The 20,850-nt window shown below is 45.3% G+C and overlaps 1 protein-coding gene across 1 annotated transcript in view; it reads right to left on the minus strand.

Annotated features, from left to right (window-relative positions):
- Positions 1 to 20,850, minus strand: part of kif19 (kinesin family member 19) — a gene marked incomplete at both ends in the record, with an annotated part of 182,634 nt that overhangs the window by 54,869 nt on the left and 106,915 nt on the right. The window contains 2 exons of the mRNA XM_084330652.1: positions 2,792 to 2,917; positions 5,988 to 6,124. Coding sequence (XP_084186778.1) covers positions 2,792 to 2,917; positions 5,988 to 6,124 — 263 coding nt within the window. The remainder of the gene's footprint in view (positions 1 to 2,791; positions 2,918 to 5,987; positions 6,125 to 20,850) is intronic.

The raw sequence follows: 20,850 nt of genomic DNA on the forward strand, positions 1-20,850 counted from the left end.
AGAGAGAGAGAGAGAGAGAGAGAGAGCGTGCGCTTGGGTTCTAGGTTGAATGAATTGATGAACAATTGATGTCGCCGTTGGAACGTTTCGTTATAAGCGCCTTGCAAGTTGCAACGTTGGTTAAGATATGAAAATACTTGCCAGTACTGTAAGGATGCATTAGCCATTAGCTAGCTTACTTACAGAGACTTGTTGTGGAGGTTGTAGCTGTGTTCAACTTCGAACAAGCCCGCCAGATTGATTTAAGCTAGGCAGAAAACGGGTCCATAAACGAACGTTTACTTTTAATCCACACCACAATATGTAAACAAAGGTTTTAACCATCCACAACAGAATACTGCAGTCCAAATGTATTTCCGATGCTTGATTCTTCTCTCAGACCGACGCAATGTCTTGAAACTATTATGTTTATTGGCGATGCGAGTATAGTAGCAGTGTGTAAACAAACACGCCCACAACGTGTCTCCCCACACAGGAGTTCTACACACACAGAGTAATTCGACCAGGTATACATCAACTAATGTAATTGGCTCCCAGACCAAATTTTGAGAATAGATTAACGGCGGCAATTATATTATCGCGCGATAATAGTCTGCGTTAACTTAGCCCGATAATTGCGTTAGCGGCCCGGCCTTAATATAAACACTACTAGATGGGTCAAGGCGGAGTCTCCCGCGTAGTTCACCGGCGGCCATCTTGCTTGAGTGGACTACTGCTTTAAGGTGATGACCTGCACAAACAGAAATACTCTTAACTCGCTGACATCTTGACGGATTTACAAACGGTTTGGTTTATTACAAAGCTTGGAAGAAGCTTTTTTTTTATATGAAAGTCCATTATAAGTATGCAGTATGATAACTACATCTCTGACGTTTTTAACAAACCAAACGGTTGAAAATGTTGCTAGCTATGGTTAGTTCAATAGTACATGCACCATAGACATGCATGTTATGAGTGGGCGTGATCCACCCATGCAAGATGGCCGCCATGTGGCAACGTCGATTTCCATTGGGCAGCAGCGCGGGTGAGTCATCTAGTGCTATATATCTATGATAAAGACCACCACTTTATTATTAACCTGTTAAACATCAGACGGCCGTCGTGGCACTTTGACCTCGTCTGTCGGCTCCGGGCTGCGTTTTTGCCAATCACCCGATATATTGTTGGAAAGTTGAAATTGCCGCCGTCACCCCACTCGACCTATTGCACGCTTCCAGTCTTGGGTTACAAGACTAAACATCCGACGAGCATCATTTGACGAGCCGTACGGACGAGTGACCACGTCCGGTTTGGCCCGGGTCCTGAACGGGACCAGTCACTGCTGATGGCGAAAATTATTGACCACCTTTGTGGCCAATGAAATTCTGGAGCCAGGGCTGTCCCACGCAAGGGCTGATTGCAACAAGAAAGACAAAGAAGAAGCCGGGGAAGTTCTTTGTTTTGACTTGGAATCAATGGCAGCGGATGGCCATTTTGGATAATCATGCCGAATTAGCACCGGTACACACATTACAAAAACCTTTGTAAAACACACATTTTCCGTGGGATTGTTATCTACCGGTACTAGATACGACTTCAGGCTATGGAACCGTTATGTTTTCCAGCTCCTACCTCTCAGCTGGAACTTAAACACCGGCATCTGGCAACAAGTAAACATAAATGTGAGTAAACTAAACTTTTACTTCAGTGTGTTCTAACCTCTGTAACTCTATTTCATTAGCATTCAGTGATTCTTCCTGTTATGGAGGAAAGTTCAGAATGTTCTTTCAAAGGAGACCAGATTCATGCATGTGCTAAAATCGCAAATTACTTTGGGTATGCAATCGTCAGGTGTGTTATGCAAAACTAGCCCCATTTTGCCCGATGCTTAAGTAGTTAAAGGGGTGTTTGGCGGATTTTTTAACATGAATCCTATGGTTCTGTTATGAGGAAGACATGTCGTAAACTCGGCCAGATGATGTCACTTGGAGAGCAGGGTGGGGGGGGGGTGGGGGGGGGGGTGGGGGGGGGGGGGTTGGGAGGGTGTAAACATTGATGTCATCGACCCAGCATCAGTAGCCATGCTTCGCTTCCCACCCGCTCCTCGAACCCTGATCATTCTGTTCATTTCTTCAAAAACACCATATTTTCCATATAATCAACCTTTATCATTATCTTTATTACGGATCCCCATTAGTCATCACCGCAGCAACAGCTAGTCTTCCTGGGGTCCACACACAACAAAACAGTACATACATAACATTATAGTAGCATACATTTTAAAATATATTCCAATATTCCTACATATACAAATGATTCCAAATAGCATTACAGTACACAGAGTATCATATCACAGACAATACAATAAAAAGGGATTTAACTCTCAGACAGTCATATCTTTACAGTGTACACTACAGTATCTGTGTTTTTCTTTAATGTAAATCTATTTATTTTTGTCTCAATGCTGTTTTCAAATGATCACTGTGTAAGATGTACTGGCAGTTTGTTCCTGCCATTACCTGCCATTACTTTCTACTACTATTATACTATATTACTATATAACATTATACTATATACTATATTATACATTTATACTATACTATTTCAATAATGAAGATTGCAAATACTCTATGACACAGGAACCCAGGGCAGTGTGTGTGTGTGTGTGTGTGTGTGTGTGTGTGTTGTGTGTGTGTGTGTGTGTGTGTGTGTGTGTGTGTGTGTGTGTGTGTGTGTGTGTGTGTGTGTGTGTGTGTGTGTGTGTGTGTGTTCATACTGTGTGTGTGGGTGTGTGTGTGTGCGTCGGTCTCACCTCCCTGGCGTTGAGGGTAGAGACCTCAGTAATACCAGCCACCTGTATCTCTCCTTTACAATCTTCTCTGAGGTCCAGGAACCCAGAGGATGGGTTCAGCAGGTCACGGATCATCTCATTGTAGATCTGAGGAGACATGGATAGGAGTAAACACGTTTTTATTGAACTTAAAGCTATGATCCACATTTAATTTGAGCATGTTTTGGGTATATTATTATTAGTCACATTATGTCACACATACATTCACTTCTATGTCTATTACAGCCACATGGTTTCATTAGCAATTTAGTGTCTTGCTCAAGGGCACCTCGAAAGAACGTTTCGGCGTGGCGGCAAGGTAGCCTAGCTTAGCACATATGAATGGAAACGGATATGGACCAACTAGCATAGATGTTGGCCAAAAACAAGCTAGGCTAGTGGTCTTTATCCGCTTCAATTAATTTGTGCTACACTAGGCTATATTGCAGCTGGATAGCTTTCTACTGAATGCACAGAGAGGATAATTGGTATCTGATCTTCTTGTCTGACTCTGGAGAAGACAGTAAGCACATTTCTCATAATGTTGACGTGTTCCTTTAAGACAAAGTCTAAATAAAAGATCAAATGCAAATGCAGAATTTATCCACTTTTACTGAAAATCCAACAAGTTCATATTTAAAGATCCATGGAAATGGCATTTATGGCGTTGCAAACTTCAGACATTTGATATATTTCAGAATGAAATAGACCTTTGGGCGTGGGGGCAGTCGATTTGATTGACATAGGTCTTGAAAAGGTTGATGGGTGTCAGAGCCTCGGATTGGTAGGGAGGTCTGTCAGCTCCTCTCTCTGTCAGGAAATTAAAACATTGGGGCGATAATTCAGGACCGGCTGGGCCGTCCGTAGGGACCTTCACTTGATTCCACATCAAAGCCCTGCGCTGGGAGTGACATTTTGGAGATTACCGACACCGGGACACACAGGGAGAAAACCGGTATGCGGCGTGTATACAGTAGCTGACCAGATCTCTATAGTAATATTCTTGATTTTAAAAGCGTAAAACCATTGACCACTGCAGCCTGTGAGAAGGCTGGTCTATAGGGAGGTGTCGTCTGACGTCACTTTACTTTCCCGCGCGGTCCACCCGTATAGGGATTTATCATTGGGAAAATGTATTATCGGCTATTGTAATAATAATTTTACGATCAATACTGCTTGGTATTTTGCACTTTGTTTTTTTGTTTGGGTCTGATGTCTGGTTTGAAGTTGTATGGGGAGAGGGTGGTTGCTATTCCTGGAGAAATTCACATTACAATAAGTTACCATATATAATGTATAGTAATTCATATTAAACTGTGAATCTCTTTCTTGGCAGAGCGTGAGGTATGACCATTAATATATTGTACATGACTTGTAATTTGTACGTGTTGTGTTTGTATATCCATTGTTGTTTGTTGATGTTCATAAGAGCCTGTGTGTCCTTCCACATGAAAGAGAGAGAGATAAAGAGAGAGTGAGAGCGAGAGAGAGAGAGAGAGCGAGAGAGATAGAGAGAGAGAGAGAGAGAGAGAGAGAGAGAGAGAGAGAGAGAGAAAGAGAGAGAGAGAGAGAGAGAGAGAGAGAGAGAGAGAGAGAGAGAGAGAGAGAGAGAGAGAGAGAAAGAGAGTGTATCACTCATCAGGGGGGGGGCCATAAAATGCCATCTATCAGGGGGGGGGGGGTGCAGTGGCAGGAGACAGCTCCCTGGCAACAGTGAACAGAACACGCACACACACATGTACACACACACACACACGTACACACGTACACACACACACACACACACAGATACAGGGGTTGGGATTGAAGCTGGACACCCCCCCCCCCCCCCTCTTACAGAAGAGACATGCGATTTTCACATTGTTGCCCATGTTATTATGTGTGTTTCTCTGTTGTCTGTGGAACCCCTCACATGTGATTTGCACGGCTTGACATTATGCTGACGTGTGCACACATGATGGTCATGGTAGGAATGACATGTGAAAATGTACTGTATGTTTTACATGTGAGAACCATGCTGCATTTACGTGAGCCACAAACACTGGTATTTGTTCATTTTAAGGTCCTTATTGGTAAGCTGCCTCCTTATACTACATCATTATTGGTAAGCTGCCTCCTTATACTACATCATTATTATTATTATTTTTTATACTTTCTCTTTTCCCCCTTTCTTTTTCCGTTTTTCTCCAAGTTGTTATGCCAATTCCCAATTCCCAATCCCCTACCTGGTCGTTGCGTGCTCTGCCCCCTACTGTCGGTCTGGGAGGGCGGAGACTATCACATGCTTCCTCCGACACATGTGTAGCCAATCCCCACTTCTTTTCACCTGGCAGCGTGGACTCTCACTGGGGGAGTGTAACGTGTGGAGGACACTACCTCCCCCAGTATCCGACCTCGCTGTGCAGGCGCCCCGACCGATCTGTAGGAGTCGCTGTTTAACAACGACCAGGACCCACCCTCACCGGGTTTTCCCACCCTCTAACACTGCCAATTGTGTTAGTATGGACGGTCGGCCAACCCGGAAGCACCACAGCTGGATTCGATCCCACTGTCTCTGTGGTGGTGGGCAGACGCTTAGACTTCTGCGCCACCCGGCCGCCCACTACATCATTATTGGTAAGTGTCTTAAGCTAGGACACAATTTGTTTCTAACTTTTGTCTTAAGTCCGTTGGTGAATGAGACCCAATGTTGTTAACTGCTCTTTTCAATCAGCCCCCACAGCCATCATCTTTCTTTCTATGTATCTGGCTTCCTTTCTTTCCATCAGTCTTTGGATTCTGTATAATAGAAGAAGAAGAGAGAAGAGAGAAGAAGAGAAGAGAGAATAAGGGAATTGAAGAGAAGAGAGAAGGGAAGAGAAGAATAGATGAGAATAGAAGAGAAGAGAAGAGGGGAAGGGAATATCACAGAAGAGAAGAGAAGAGAGAAGAAGGGAAGAGAAGAGAAGAGAAGAGAAGAGAAGAGAAGAGAAGAGAAGAGAAGAGAAGAGAAGAGAAGAGAAGAGAAGAGAAGAGAAGAGAAGAGAAGAGAAGAGAAGAGAAGAGAGAAAAAGGGAAGAGAATGGCTATGGAGAGATAATAGTCAGTGCCATGCTGACTCTGAAGCTGGTATCATTAAGCAGCAGGAATCAGTATTGAATGGATTCGAGGGGGCGGGGCTACAGTCAACCGTCCTCACCTCCATGTAGGACATGGAGACACTGTAGAGCATGTCGTCGCTGGTCTCCTCGATGGCCCGAAACAGGTCATTCAGAGTCCTGCCGTAGATCCCTGGCTCCTTGTCCGTCCCGAGCATGGTGTATGTCTTCCCACAACCTGGACACAGGGGACACCGAGGACAGTGTTAGGGCCTGGCTACACTGATCCATCACAACCCAGAGATGAGACAGCCAGAAGGGGTTTCTAAGCTGTCTCCCTCTCTCTGTAGTATCCCCGCCATGTTGTCATTGTGAAAGTCCAGGGCCCTCATTTATCAATTTTTCTCAGAAAGTATTCTATTTTCATACGTAAGCACAGAATTTAGAATGTGTGCACGCACAAAAAAAACGGGACTTATCACACGTGCGTACACAGGTCCTACGCACACCTGTCTTGATAAATATGACTTTGATCCTACGTTTGAGCTTGTGCACTGTTTTAAGTATTTGCATACCAGAACCGCCCCGATTAACCATATACGGTAATGGAACACCCCCATGAAATGTGGAAAAGTGGACTAACCCGAGCGAACTCTGAGAGACTTCACTGAGAGCGAGATTGATCACCGAGGTCCAACCAACAAATTGAACGTATACAGCATTTCCCGTTGTGAACAATCTTATTTGGAAACATGACACACAGAATAATAGTATTTAGCGTTTTATTTTAAACAATATTTAATCGTATGATTATAGATATTTTTAGAGAATAAATAAATCCAATGAAGTTGCCAAGTTCACAGACAACTCTGCGCTCTAATGCCTATTATGTGCGCTCGTCATGAGCCCGTTCTGGTCAGAGTCATATGGCTTCAGTGGATAACTATGATCTGCATTTAAGTGAATATGAATGAGACTCCGGCCACCGGCACATTATCAGCCAAAATGCGCATCGCAGATTATCTGTACATTGACCAAGTGGAATCCCGTTCACATTACTGATTACTGATGGAGCAAACTGTGAGAGATTGTTCACAGAGGTGCTGCCGAACCAAGATATAATATGATGTGTATAATATAATGTGTGTAGAGGCATATGATACAATCTATTTTGTTGTTGGTATTAGGCAGCCTATATGAAGTACATATAATAGCCCATAGCCTACATTATGCAACAGTAACTTGTGCATATAATAACACACAGCCCTGCGAAGCCTGCATACAGTAAACTAACTTAATCATTAATCTAGCTGTTGTATCTTTACGCTTATGAAAACATTAAATAATATGTATAGGCTATAGGCCGTCGCTTTAGCCTATATTCTCAAATTGCATTTAATGGCTGAATGAATGAATGAATGAAAACTTTATTTAACAGATTGCAGAATGGGTACAATACAGTACGGCTCAATACACACAATTGTTAAGGGGATGCAGACCAGAGAAAGACTTTTGTCTTGTTTACATCAGGGTCCCCCAACTCGAGTCCTCGATATCCTCGTGGACGGACCAGTATACCTTTATATCATATTATATTCATATTCATATCATAGTTTACTCTATCAGCCTACCAGCATGTAATACGTTCTTTGTTAGAACTCAACTCGTTATTATTTTGCGCATAGATTGCAGAAATACGGGGACGTTTTGATTTAGGCTTTGACACAGAATACAAGTCATGATATCACCCACACGATATATGCTCTGTGTCCAGAGCATGTATGCTTTTCATTCATTTAAGACACATTTATTGCAAGGGTTTTGTATACACATACACTCAACAAATAACCTCTGTCTGTTCTCGTTGCAATGCGTTTATATCGTGGGTGTTCATATGACTTGTATTCTGCTTACAGCTTCGGGGTTCCACTTATTACGTTTAACAATGGCAAAGCCTTTTAAATATAATCAAAACGTTCCCGTATTTCTGCAATATATGCGCAAAATAATAACGAGTTGAGTTACGCGGAGCGCAGTCAGTGATTATTTCCGCGTTGTAAAAATATTCTACCACCGGGCGCCAACTACGCATGGTCCGACCTGTGCTTAAATATACGCACAAAGTCAAGCACAAGTTCAAATTGATAAATCCCACACTTTGCTTAGAAATGATCGTACGCACGGGTTACGCACATATCTGTGCGTACGTCACGTTGATAAATGAGGGCCCTGGTACTTTGTTTGTCCATGTACTGTAATGCAATGTATGTAAAGTGCTTTGAGATACCATTATGTAAGGCGCTATATGTATTATTATTATTATTATTATTATTATTTATTGGTTTGTGCTTCTATCCCCAGGCCATCAGGGTGCTCAATTGTAACAACAACCCATCCATCTACATTCATTGCACACACGTCCACACACACACACTCACTTTAAACAAAGTAAACACTCACCTTAACACTCACTTTAGACACTTTAAACACTTCAACACTAGATCATATTTATCTATGAGATTTGCACTACATCCATACCTCATTAGCCTTTTTGTTTTTTACCTCATTGTCTGCATTTTGTACCTCATTGTCTGCATGTTTACTTCATTGTACTTTCATTGTACTTATGTTGTACTTTAGTTTGTATATTTGTATAGTGTTGGGATTCTATTCCTCGTTTACTTACTTTTCTTTTTTACTATATATGAAGCACATTCTCAGGGGCTCATACAGAACCAAGCATTTCACAATGTACATGTACTAATTTAAATTGTTTTTAAATTATTACCTCTGTTTTAATTTTTAGCTATTTTATTCTTTTTTTATGCATTTTAAAATGTGCTCTTAATTATTCAGATTGTCTGGTGTCTTTATATTTATGAACACACTGTGACACTTGTGTATGTAACATCTCGACGGCACTGTAAATGAGTTTAATTACTCAGTTGAGCTTATAGGACTAGATATTACAATCCCTTAGATAATCAGCACTTTTTTTTTTTGAATGGGGTAGTGGTAAAAGCTTCACTGGGGTCTTCAGGTGGGCACCCTCCTTCATTGGTGTTTCGTTGACAGGCCCACGACACCTCCGAAGGGCTCAACGGCAACACCTGGCGTCCCAGGTGTGCCCCCCTCTGCTTTTACCCCTCGATGATCATTTTGCAGCCCAGTTGGGGTCCTTTCTCTTAATCCATAGCCATCTGCTGCTTCGTTCGGCAGCCTCTGACAGTGTTTTGACAGCTTGTCGGAATGCCTGTCCTCGCACTCCCATCCCCTTAAGAAGCTTGGTTGTGGACATGGCAACAAATCCTCTAGAACCAACCTCCACCGGAAGCACCTGGGCACGCCAGCCGCGTTGTTCTGCCTCGGCTGCTATGTCGGAGTACTTCAGTCGTTTACGTTCATATGCTTCACCAACTGCAGCCTCCCATGGTACAGTTAGTTCCACAATGAATACAGACTTCTGGGAGGTTGACCACAAGACCAGGTCCGGCCTGAGGTTAGTTGTAATTATCTCAGGCGGAAAGATTCGTTTCTGGTCCAAGTCCACCTGCATTCTCCAGTCCCGGGCAGTGTCCAGGAGGGTTGCCTCCACTCTTGCAGATGGCTTTGCTGGGAGCTGTCCTGCTCTTACAAAAGAAGTGGTGTTTGAGTGTCTAGGCATTGGGGGAGGGAGGGCATTGTTGGTAGTTCTCCTTCCTTCCAGGGTGATTGCCAGTTGTCTTAGGACCTGGTTGTGTCTCCAGGTGTAGCGCCCTTGGGACAAACTGGTTTTGCAGCCGGTGAGGATGTGCCTCAGTGTTGCGGGGGTTTGGCAAAGCGCACAAGAAGGATCTTCTCCATACCACTGGTTTAGGTTCTTGGGCGTGGGGAGAACATCATAGGTGGCTCTGATGATGAAGCTGATTTGGCTTCCTTCCATCTCCCAAAGATCCTTCCATGTGAGCTTACGATGCTCCAGGTTTTCCCAGCTAGTCCATTGGCCCTGTTTGGACTGTGAGACTGCCTTTGCGCATCTGTCTGCCTCCTCTTGTTGCCGAACCTGAGCCACCACCAGCTTTCTCCTCTGGGTTGATGTTGCCTTGTGCCATGTGGGTCGACTTGTCCCAAGTCCAAACCCACCTTTTCCATGCTGCACCTGTCCTACAATGTCTCCATGCCTGAGAGCAGATTTTGCTTGCTGTACGGCCTCAGATGGGATCCATTTCCTCCCAGTTGCCAGTCTGGGAGCAGCCGCTCGGATCACTTCATCTTGAGACTCGGTCAGGGTCATGTTCAGCCTCACTTTGGTGCATTTAAACTCCTCTATGAGGCTAGAGACAGGCAATTCCAGGGCCCCGTGTCCATACAAGCCGATGTTGCTGAGGCAACGCGGGAGGCCAAGCCACTTCTTGATGTATGAACTGACTGTCCTCTCCAGCTTCTCGACTTTGGTCATGGGGATCTCGTAGACCGTTAGAGGCCACATCAGGCGGGGGAGCAATCCAAACTGCAGGCACCAGAGTTTCAGCTTTCCAGGGAGCAAGGTCTTGTCTATGCTGACAAGGCCTTTGATGGTTTCTTCCCTCAGCTGATCACTCTGGTCTGAGTCTTTGAGGCTCGCATTGTACCATCGCCCTAGGCTCTTGACTGGCAGTTCCGACACCAAAGGAATGGGTGTATCCTTAATGTGGAACCTCTGGTCCACGAGTTTTCCTTTGACGATGGATATGCTCCTGGATTTGCTGGGTTTGAACTTCATCCGTGCCCATGTAATGTTGGCATGAAGCTTTCCCAGTAGACGTTTGGTGCATGCTATGGTTGAGGTCAAGGTGGTCATGTCATCCATGTAGGCGCGAATAGGAGGTAGACGCTGTCCAGATTGCAGACGTTCTCCTCCCACAACCCACTTGGAAGCTCGAATGACCACCTCCATTGCCATGGTGAAGGCTAGTGGGGAGATGGTACATCCAGCCATTATTCCCACTTCCAAAGATTGCCATGATGTTGTGTATTCTGTTGTTTTGATACAGAATTGCAGATCTTGGAAGTAATTTCTCACCAGGTTTGTGATGGTATTTGAGATGTGGAAGAAGTTGAAGGCTGTCCAGATGAGAGAATGGGGGACGGATCCAAAAGCGTTGGCTAGGTCCAGGAATAAGACGTGCAGGTCTCTTCCTTCCCTTTTGGCAGATTGAATTTGGTGCCATATCATGCTTGTATGTTCCAAGCATCCTGAGAAACCAGGAATGCCGGCCTTCTGCACAGATGTGTCAATCAAGTTGTTTTGCTTTAGGTATGTTGTCATCCTTTTAGCAACAATGCTAAAGAAGACCTTCCCTTCAACATTCAACAGGTTGATCTGCCGGAATTGATCGATGTTTGAGGCATCCTTCTCCTTGGGGATTACTACTCCCCCTGCTCTTCGCCACGCTTTTGGGATGGTTTGCTTTGTCCACATCACCTTCATTTTCCTCCACAGATAGCGTAAGATATTTGGGGAGTTTTTATACAGCCGGTATGGAACTCCATTTGGTCCTGGAGCTGAAGCTGCCCTTGCCTTCCTCACTGCTTCCTCAACCTCCCTCCACCTTGGAGGACAGTCATCCAGCTGGTGTTCTGGTTGAGGAATTGGTGGCATGTCTGATGGTAGTTCCCTCTGTTCATATCTTTTGCTGTCTGTGTGAGTTGTTTTCAGATGGTCCTCAAACTCCCTCTTTGGCACCTTAAGTGACCCGCTCTTTTCCTTTGTGAAGAGTCCTTTCACAAATCTGAAGGGATCCTTGTAGAAGGATGTTCTCGCTCTTTCCTTCCTCTTGCGTCGAGTCCTGAGGTTTTCAGCTCTCCGCAGTCTTCCCAGGCGTCCCTTCAGGTCTGTTTGCAGGAGGTCGATGCCCACTCTTTCCTCCAATGAGGCTCTCTTCCATTGCTTCCTCAAGTCCCTTCTCTCTTTGACAAGGCGCTGGATTTCTTGCTGCCTTCTGGACTTGGGAGGAGTTGTTGGTGTCATGTCCTTCTTTCCTGTCTCTTTTGTTCCGAACCTTTCTGCTCCATAGAAGTAGATCAGATCGCCCATTTTATCCAGTTTCTTTTCCACTGTTCCTTTGATTCCGTCCAGGATTTTGATCAGGTCTGCATCGATTGTCGCCCACTCTTTCTTGCTGCTGGACTTTGGCCACTTCACATGAGGTCTGTGGCCTTGCATGTTCTTCTCCAAAGAAGGTTGCAAGTGACTTGGTTCCAAGTTCTCTGATGTGCTTGAATTACTTTCAGCCACTGGGGTACTGATGCTCGGTGGACTGTGGGTTAAATCCTGCCGCTGAGCTTCACTCGCCTGACTTGACCTCTCTCTCAGAAGATAATGGTCAATGCGAGGTCCCGGCCTCACTTTCTTCAAGCACTTCATCCGGCCTTGATGTATTCGTAGGCCTCTGATGGATGTTATCTTGGACCAGCCACAGCTACATACTCTGTGCTCCTGTCCTTCAGTTGATGTGCCGATTATCTGGTTCGTCGTCATTTTCATTCCAGGGTCAGTTACCGGGTGGTCAGCCGATGAGTCATCTTCCGCCCCCGCTCTCGCAGACTCTAGGGGTGTTTTTCTCTTTAAACTTTTCGTAGCAATGAGGGGTGGCTTTTGTGCACTTAATTAAGTGACGGAGCCTGCCATCATGGATAGCTAGTCCATGACAGCCCCGTTGGAGTCTTTCCTTCCTGTCAGCTGTCTTTCCAAGCAGTCACATGGTCTTTCCCTTGTTGTCATTGTATTATCGAGTATAAATAAAGATTGAATGAATGAACTTTATACGTGACAAATAAAACAAAACTTGAAACTTGAACTAAATTAGAACCCTCTGCAGGAACAACAGCTAGCGGATGTTGATGTAGCTGTTCCAAATGTTCATCATCTGCTCAACTTTTCTGTCCGTCAAACAAATCTGGTGGAGACGGACATGCTATCAGCCCTGTCCAACAAACAGGTACTCCTCATTGAAAGATTATTAAAAACAGACATGATGGACAGACACAACAAATTAATGTAGCCGGGCACTAATATTAGGCCTGTCCACCATTAAAAGAAAATCCTAGTTGACTGAAGTTACTGACATGAGTGGTGTTTTGCTATCGGCTTTGATGATTGGGAGGAGAGAGAGACAGGCAGGCACTTGTGTTAAGACCTGTTTAATATGAGAATGCTTGGCAATCGTAGGGGCGATAGTGGCTCAGGGATTAGAGCGGTCGTGGTGTAATCCAGAGGTTCCCGGTTCGATTCCCACTCCAGCGTGTCAAAGTGTCCTTGAGCAAGACACTTAACCCCTAATTGCTCCCGATGAGCAGGTTGGTACCTTGCATGGTTGCCTCTGCCGTCGGTGTGTGGATGTGTGAGTGAATGGGTAGAAATGTGAGGAACAAATTGTAACGCGCTTTGGATAAAAGAGTTATATAAATGCAGCCATTTACCATTTAGAAATGCATGTTGACATTAGGCCTGTCCCCGACTGAGGATTTGTATAGTAGACTTTGATTGGCCAAAATATGCCGCTAGTCGACTGATAGTGGACTTTGGGTGGACTATGGGTTTATGCGTCTTTTGAGGATGTGAGAGTGAGTTTAACCCATAGCACCGCTACTCACCCCAGCCCTTGACTGCGCTTCACGATACCATCCATTACACTCACCCTCTCAAACTCACTCCACTCCACCCAAGGCATCCGGGTCAATCGGCACCATTGTGACAACGTCACCTCAAACTTCGATTCCCCAAGTGAGAGTCTAACACCGGTCTCCCACACCGCAGGCAGCAACACAGACCGCTATACCAAGAGGTGAATCCACTACTTCGCAACGTGTCTATCTGTCTTTGAGGATGTGAGAGTGAGTTTAACCCATAGCACCTCTACTCACCCCATCCCTTCTTGACTGCGCTTCACGATACCATCCGTTACATATATATATCTCTTTTTGGGTCAATCCATTTGGGCTGTGGGGGTGCTTAAGTGAAGGAGTCGACTGAAGGCTTCTTGTCCTCTGCGAAAGCATGCAATTGGTCCACTGGTGGATACATCTTGATATTTGTCTAGTGTGTTCATTAGACGGGTGAAATCCTCTTTCAGTGCCTCTGTGCCCATTTTCTTAGGCAGTTAGCCTCGCTGGTATGTGCGCCATTAACGTTAGCCACGCTTCTAGGCCTCTTTGCTTTTGGAAAGAATGATGTAAAAAATATATATATAAAAAGAAAAAATGTTATATATAATTTTCGAACAATTAGTCGACTATTCGACTAGTCAAGGTCAGCCCTATGACATACGCATGATTCTGGTCTCACAAAAGTAAAAAAAAAAAAACAGTCTGGATGAAAACCGTCCGACGACCTGTGTGCCAGTATACTTTCATTCAGAATGTTCTGGGGGGTCTCTCCCCAAAAGACATGCACAGCTTGGCTCTGGAATGAATGTTTTGGCTACAAGATGGCATATATAGGAGAGTAAAATAGGGTAAGAAAGTTTTGTCAGTTCTACTGGGAACTTTTGCAGGTGTGTTTGATCATTCTAGTCTGTTCTGAAGACCGTTATGAAATTAAATTGGCCGAATCCACTAGATCGTCACGGGGATCGGCGATTCTGAACAGTAGGTTTCATGTCCTGTTCCTCTATAGGTGCTATAGGCTATCCGTCGGCCATTGTGTCTTCTCCATTCCGTGTGAAAACCAGGATGATGAATCAATTGCAGCCAATCACCAGGCAGGACACGAAACAGCGGGAAGAGAACATGACTCATCCGTCCAATCAGGAGGTGACAATACGGTAATTCTCTTTCAAATGAGACTCTCTCTACTGGGGCTGACTGAATCAAGCACATGCTGAGCAAAGTAACAGAAGCAGAGGTAAATCAAATGTATTCTTTGGCTTAATTATGATTAGGGGGGTACATCAGCTATCAATGCAGTCAGTCTCCAGTAGAGATATCTAAAAATAAGTCATCATCATAAATTGATTACTTGCACAGCCTGAGGGGTTCAGATGTTTGTCCAGAGATGTATCGAGTTCTAAACCCTGAGGTTCTGCTGATACCGAGTACCAATCCATTACTTTCACTAAACACTATACGGACCTTTAGTTTTGGCTCTTTGGACAAAACTTATCAAATCCATTTATCAGATTTATCTTTTTTTATGTGTCAAAAATGCAAGTTGCTTAAAGAGAAGAGAACAGAAGAGAGGAGAGAAGAGAGAAGAAGAAAAGAGAAAAGAGAGAAGAAGAGAAGAGAGAAGGGTGAATTAATGAATGAATGAAAACTTTATTGAACAGATTGCAGAATGGGTACAATACAGTATGGCTCAATACACACAATTGTTAAGGGGATGCAGACCAGAGACCAGACGTTTGTCTTGTTTACATCAGGGTCCCCCATTTTCAATTCATAGTGACATTTATGACATACACAACATACATGACATTTATGGCATAGGAACATACATGACATACAGGTATTTAGTACTGTTACATTTGTGACATATACGATATGCAAATATACAGTACTGTTACCCATAGATCCTGACAGAGTATATACATATGATGGGGAGGGGACTGTCCATTAGGAGGGGGTGGGTGGGTGGGAGATAAATATACGTATGGTGGGGAGAGAATATATACATGCGGTGGGGAGGACACTGTCTATTAGGAGGGGGTGGGGGTGGGGGGGTTTGGACATTTACGGTGGCCAGTTTAGAATTGCAGCCTCCCGTAGGTGCTCTTTAAGTTCAAGTTTCAAGTTTCTTTAATAGTTGTCATACAGAAGTACAGAATACTTTTATACAAAATGCTTCTTACTGTTGCGCTCCAGAGACTGTGCAAGACAAGATAAGTATGAAATTAAATAACATAGTAAAATTAGAAGTAAAAAAAATGAGGTCACAGTGTTCAGTTTAGACATATGTACAATGTTCGATGCAGAATAGACGTAGTTACCATACAATATACAATACTGTGCAGTGTACTAATATACAATACTATATAGTGCAAGGCAGAAATGGAGAAATGGGACGAGGTGCAATTTAGGTACAATTCACAGTAGGTGTACGAGTTGTAGTGCAAATCCTTTATCAATAAATATAAAGTGTAAGTGTGTTTGTGTGATCTAAAGTGTGGAGAGTGGGTGCTGCAGTGTGTTGTTTGTTTGAGTGAGTGTGTGCGTGTGGGTGTGTGTGCTGTGTGCATTTGATGGTTGTTGCATAGTGATTATTGTTCGTTTAGCAGCCTGATGGCCTGGGGATAGAAGCTTCTTCTGAGTCTTTCTGTGCTCGCCTTAAGACTCCGGTATCGCTTGCCTGACCGCAGCAGTTCAAAGAGGCAGTTGTTCGGGTGGCTCGAGTCCTTAATAATTCTCTTAGCCTTCCCCTTGCACCGCTTGTTGTAAATGTTCTGGAGGGTGGGAAGCCCCCCTCCAATTGTGCGTTCGGCTGAACGTGTCACTCTTTGTAGTCTGCTACGGTCTTGTGCAGTGCTATTCCCAAACCAGGAGGTGATGTTGCCGGTCAGGATGCTCTCTATTGTACATGAGTAGAAGTTCCTAAGGATCTTCTGACTGACTTGGAACTTCCTTAGGCGCCTGAGGAAGTAGAGGCGTTGTCGTGCCTTCTTCACAACACTGTCAATGTGTGTGGTCCATGTCAAGTCCTCGGATATGTGGGCTCCGAGGTACTTGAAACTGTTCACTCTCTCAACCGGTGCCCCGTCGATGCTGAGGGGGCTGTAGTCCTTGACCCCCGACCTCCTGAAGTCCACAATCATCTCTTTTGTTTTGCTGACGTTCAGGGAGAGGCAGTTCTCCTGACACCACTGTGACAGGTTCTCTACCTCTTCCAGGTAGGCCCTTTCGTCGTTGGCAGAGATCAGGCCCACCACTACTGTGTCATCAGCAAATTTTTTTTGATATTTAAAGTTTTTTTTTATTTTTCTCAAACAAGACAATACATACACGACAAAACAAGACAAGAAATGATAATAATAACAATAACAACAAGGGGCGAGGGGGGGGGGGGGGGGTTGCAGAGCGTTACAAAGGTTCAGTAGACAAACTTATTCCAGATAGTGATCTAATAAAGTTCAGGGGACCTTGAAGGCCATCGGGCCTATCACTCTCTTGAAGAGACAGAGCAGCCTGTTCCATCGATAGCAAGTCCATGAAGTCCTTGCGCCAGTTCTCCATACTGAAGCAGTTCGGTTTGCGTTCTTTCCAGTTCATTAAAATAATCCGTTTGCATGCTAGAAAAGCCAGTGCTACAGTATTATTTACAATCTTTGCTTGAGCAGTGTCCATTTTTACACCCAATATACACATTATAGGGCAAGGATTAATGTCAATTTGGAGAGTAACTGACAGGTCCTCAGCAAATTTCAAGTTTCAAGTTTCAAGTTTCTTTAATAGTTGTCATACAGAAGTACAGAATACTTTTGTACAAAATGCTTCTTACTGTTGCGCTCCAGAGACTGTGCATGACAAGATAAGTATGAAATAAAAACATAGTAAAAATTAGAAGAAAAAAAAAGAGGTCACAGTGTTCAGTTTAGACATATGTACAATGTTCGTAGACGTAGTTACCATACAATATACAATACTGTGCAGTGTACTAATATACAATACTATATAGTGCAAGGCATAAATGGACGAGGTGCAGTTTAGGTACAATTCACAGTAGGTGTACGAGTTGTAGTGCAAATCCTTTATCAATAAATATAAAGTGTAAGTGTGTTTGTGTGATCTAAAGTGTGGAGAGTGGGTGCTGCAGTGTGTTGTTTGTTTGAGTGAGTGTGTGTGTGCGTGTGGGTGTGTGTGCTGTGTGCATTTGATGGTTGTTGCATAGTGATTATTGTTCGTTTAGCGATTATTGTTCGTTTAGCAGCCTGATGGCCTGGGGATAGAAGCTCCTTCTGAGTCTTTCTGTGCTCGCCATAAGACTCCGGTATCGCTTGCCTGACGGCAGCAGTTCAAAGAGGCAGTTGTTCGGGTGGCTCGAGTCCTTAATAATTCTCTTAGCCTTCCCCTTGCACCGCTTGTTGTAAATGTTCTGGAGGGTGGGAAGCCCCCCTCTAATTGTGCGTTCGGCTGAACGTGTCACTCTTTGTAGTCTGCTACGGTCTTGTGCAGTGCTATTCCCAAACCAGGAGGTGATGTTGCCGGTCAGGATGCTCTCTATTGTACATGAGTAGAAGTTCCTAAGGATCTTCTGACTGACTTGGAACTTCCTTAGGCGCCTGAGGAAGTAGAGGCGTTGTCGTGCCTTCTTCACAACACTGTCAATGTGTGTGGTCCATGTCAAGTCCTCGGATATGTGGGCTCCGAGGTACTTGAAACTGTTCACTCTCTCAACTGGTGCCCCGTCGATGCTGAGGGGGCTGTAGTCCTTGACCCCCGACCTCCTGAAGTCCACAATCATCTCTTTTGTTTTGCTGACGTTCAGGGAGAGGCAGTTCTCCTGACACCACTGTGACAGGTTCTCTACCTCTTCCAGGTAGGCCCTTTCGTCGTTGGCAGAGATCAGGCCCACCACTACTGTGTCATCAGCAAATTTGATGATGGTGTTGTTGTTCCGCTGTGCTACGCAGTCATGTGTGTACAGGGAGTAGAGGAGGGGGCTCAGAACACAGCCCTGGGGGGCCCCTATGTTGAGCGTGATGGATGAGGAGGTGCAGTTGCCGGCTCTTACCACCTGGGGTCTGCCCGTCAGGAAGTCCAGGACCCACTGGCACAGGTCATAGTTCAAGCCCAGGTCCCTGAGCTTGGCTATGAGTTTGGAGGGGACTATGGTATTGAATGCTGAGCTGTAGTCGATGAACAGCATTCTCACATAGTTCCCCTTCCTCTTGTCCAGATGTGATGCTGCTGTGTGCAGCACATGGGCTATGGCGTCCTCCGTGGACCTGTTGGGGCGATATGCAAATTGCAGAGGGTCCAGGTTGATGGGGAGGGAGGAACAGATGTAGCCCTTCACTAGCTTCTCAAAGCACTTCATGGCTATGGAGGTGAGGGCTACAGGGCGGTAGTCGTTGAGGCAAGCGGGCGTAGATTTTTTGGGTACAGGGATGATGGTGGACTTCTTCAGACAGGTGGGGATGACGGCCTGTTCCAAGGACAGGTTGAAGATGTCAGTGGTGTTGTTGTTCCGCTGTGCTACGCAGTCATGTGTGTACAGGGAGTAGAGGAGGGGGCTCAGAACACAGCCCTGGGGGGCCCCTATGTTGAGCGTGATGGATGAGGAGGTGCAGTTGCCGGCTCTTACCACCTGGGGTCTGCCCGTCAGGAAGTCCAAGACCCACTGGCAGAGGTCATAGTTCAAGCCCAGGTCCCTGAGCTTGGCTATGAGTTTGGAGGGGACTATGGTATTGAATGCTGAGCTGTAGTCGATGAACAGCATTCTCACATAGTTCCCCTGCCTCTTGTCCAGGTGTGATGCTGCTGTGTGCAGCACATGGGCTATGGCGTCCTCCGTGGACCTGTTGGGGCGATATGCAAATTGCAGAGGGTCCAGGTTGATGGAGAGGGAGGAACAGATGTAGCCCTTCACTAGCTTCTCAAAGCACTTCATGGCTATGGAGGTGAGGGCTACAGGGCGGTAGTCGTTGAGGCAAGCGGGCGTAGATTTTTTGGGTACAGGGATGATGGTGGACTTCTTCAGACAGGTGGGGATGACAGCCTGTTCCAAGGACAGGTTGAAGATGTCAGTGAATACCGGGGCCAGTTGGTCGGCACAGACTTTTAGGACGCGGCCGGGGATGCCGTCCGGTCCTGCTGCCTTCCTGATATTCACTTTTTTAAAGATCCGTCTCACCTCATGCTCTGTTACCCTGAACACTGAGTCTCCATCAGCAGACCCCCCCCCCCCCCCCCATTGCCGTGGTTTGTAGGCTGGTGTTGTTATTCACAGCCTCAAACCTCGCATAGAAGGAATTGAGATCATTTGCTAAGGAGATGTCACTGTTCAGTTTGAGGGGGGTGCCTTTGTAGTCTGTCATTGTTCTGAGGCCCTGCCACATGCCTCTAGAGTCAGCCTGTTCAAACTGAAGTTCAACTTTATCCCTGTAACGCCGTTTTGCCTCTATTACTGCTCTCCTGACGTTGTATCTTGCCATCTTGTGTTCTTCCATGTTGCCTGTCACCAGCCCGGTGTTGTATGCTGATGTGCGCACTTTCAGAGCCTCACGGACGGATTTGTCTACCCAAGGCTTTTGATTTGGGTAGATTTTAATTTTGGTGGAGGGGATTGTTTCTTCTACCAGAGTACAGACATAGTCAATCACCGTTTCGGTGTATTCGTTAATATTGGCTGTGTTATCACGGAATACACTCCAGTCTGTGCATCCAAGTGCAGCTTGGAGTGACTCCTCTGACGTCACGGCCCAACCGCTTAACCTCTCGCGAGACCACCGGCGTTCGCTTGAGACTTTGTTTGTACTTTGGCAAAAGAAATATGGCGGCGTGATCGCTTTTACCGAATGGACTAAGAGCCTGTGACTTGTACCCATTCTTAAATTGCGAGTATACATGGTCTAATATGTTCTCGCCTCTGGTGGGACAGGTCACATGCTGATAGAAATTCGGCAACACCTTTTTAAGACGCGCGCTGTTGAAATCACCCAGAACCAAAATGGCAGCGTCAACATTAGCTGTCTGGAGTTTGTTTACCTCGTCGTGAAGTTTTGAAAGTGCGACCCCAGTGTTCGCGTGTGGTGGAATGTACACTCCGATGAGGATGATGGACGTTAACTCTCTTGGGAGGAAGAAGGGTCGACATTTTATCGTGATAAACTCCAGGTCTGGGGAGCAGTGGTTAGACAGTTCCTTTGTGTTGCCTAAATCGCACCACTCCTTGTTTATCATGAAGGCAATGCCGCCTCCTTTCTTCTTTAGTGACTCTTCTGCCGTCCGGTCCTTGCGGAGAACAAAGAAGTGGTCTGCCGGTTCTATTGCGTGATTCGGGACATCTGG

Source organism: Notolepis coatsorum, assembly GCF_963971535.1.
Source record: "Notolepis coatsorum genome assembly, chromosome: 15".
Taxonomy (NCBI): domain Eukaryota; kingdom Metazoa; phylum Chordata; class Actinopteri; order Aulopiformes; family Paralepididae; genus Notolepis; species Notolepis coatsorum.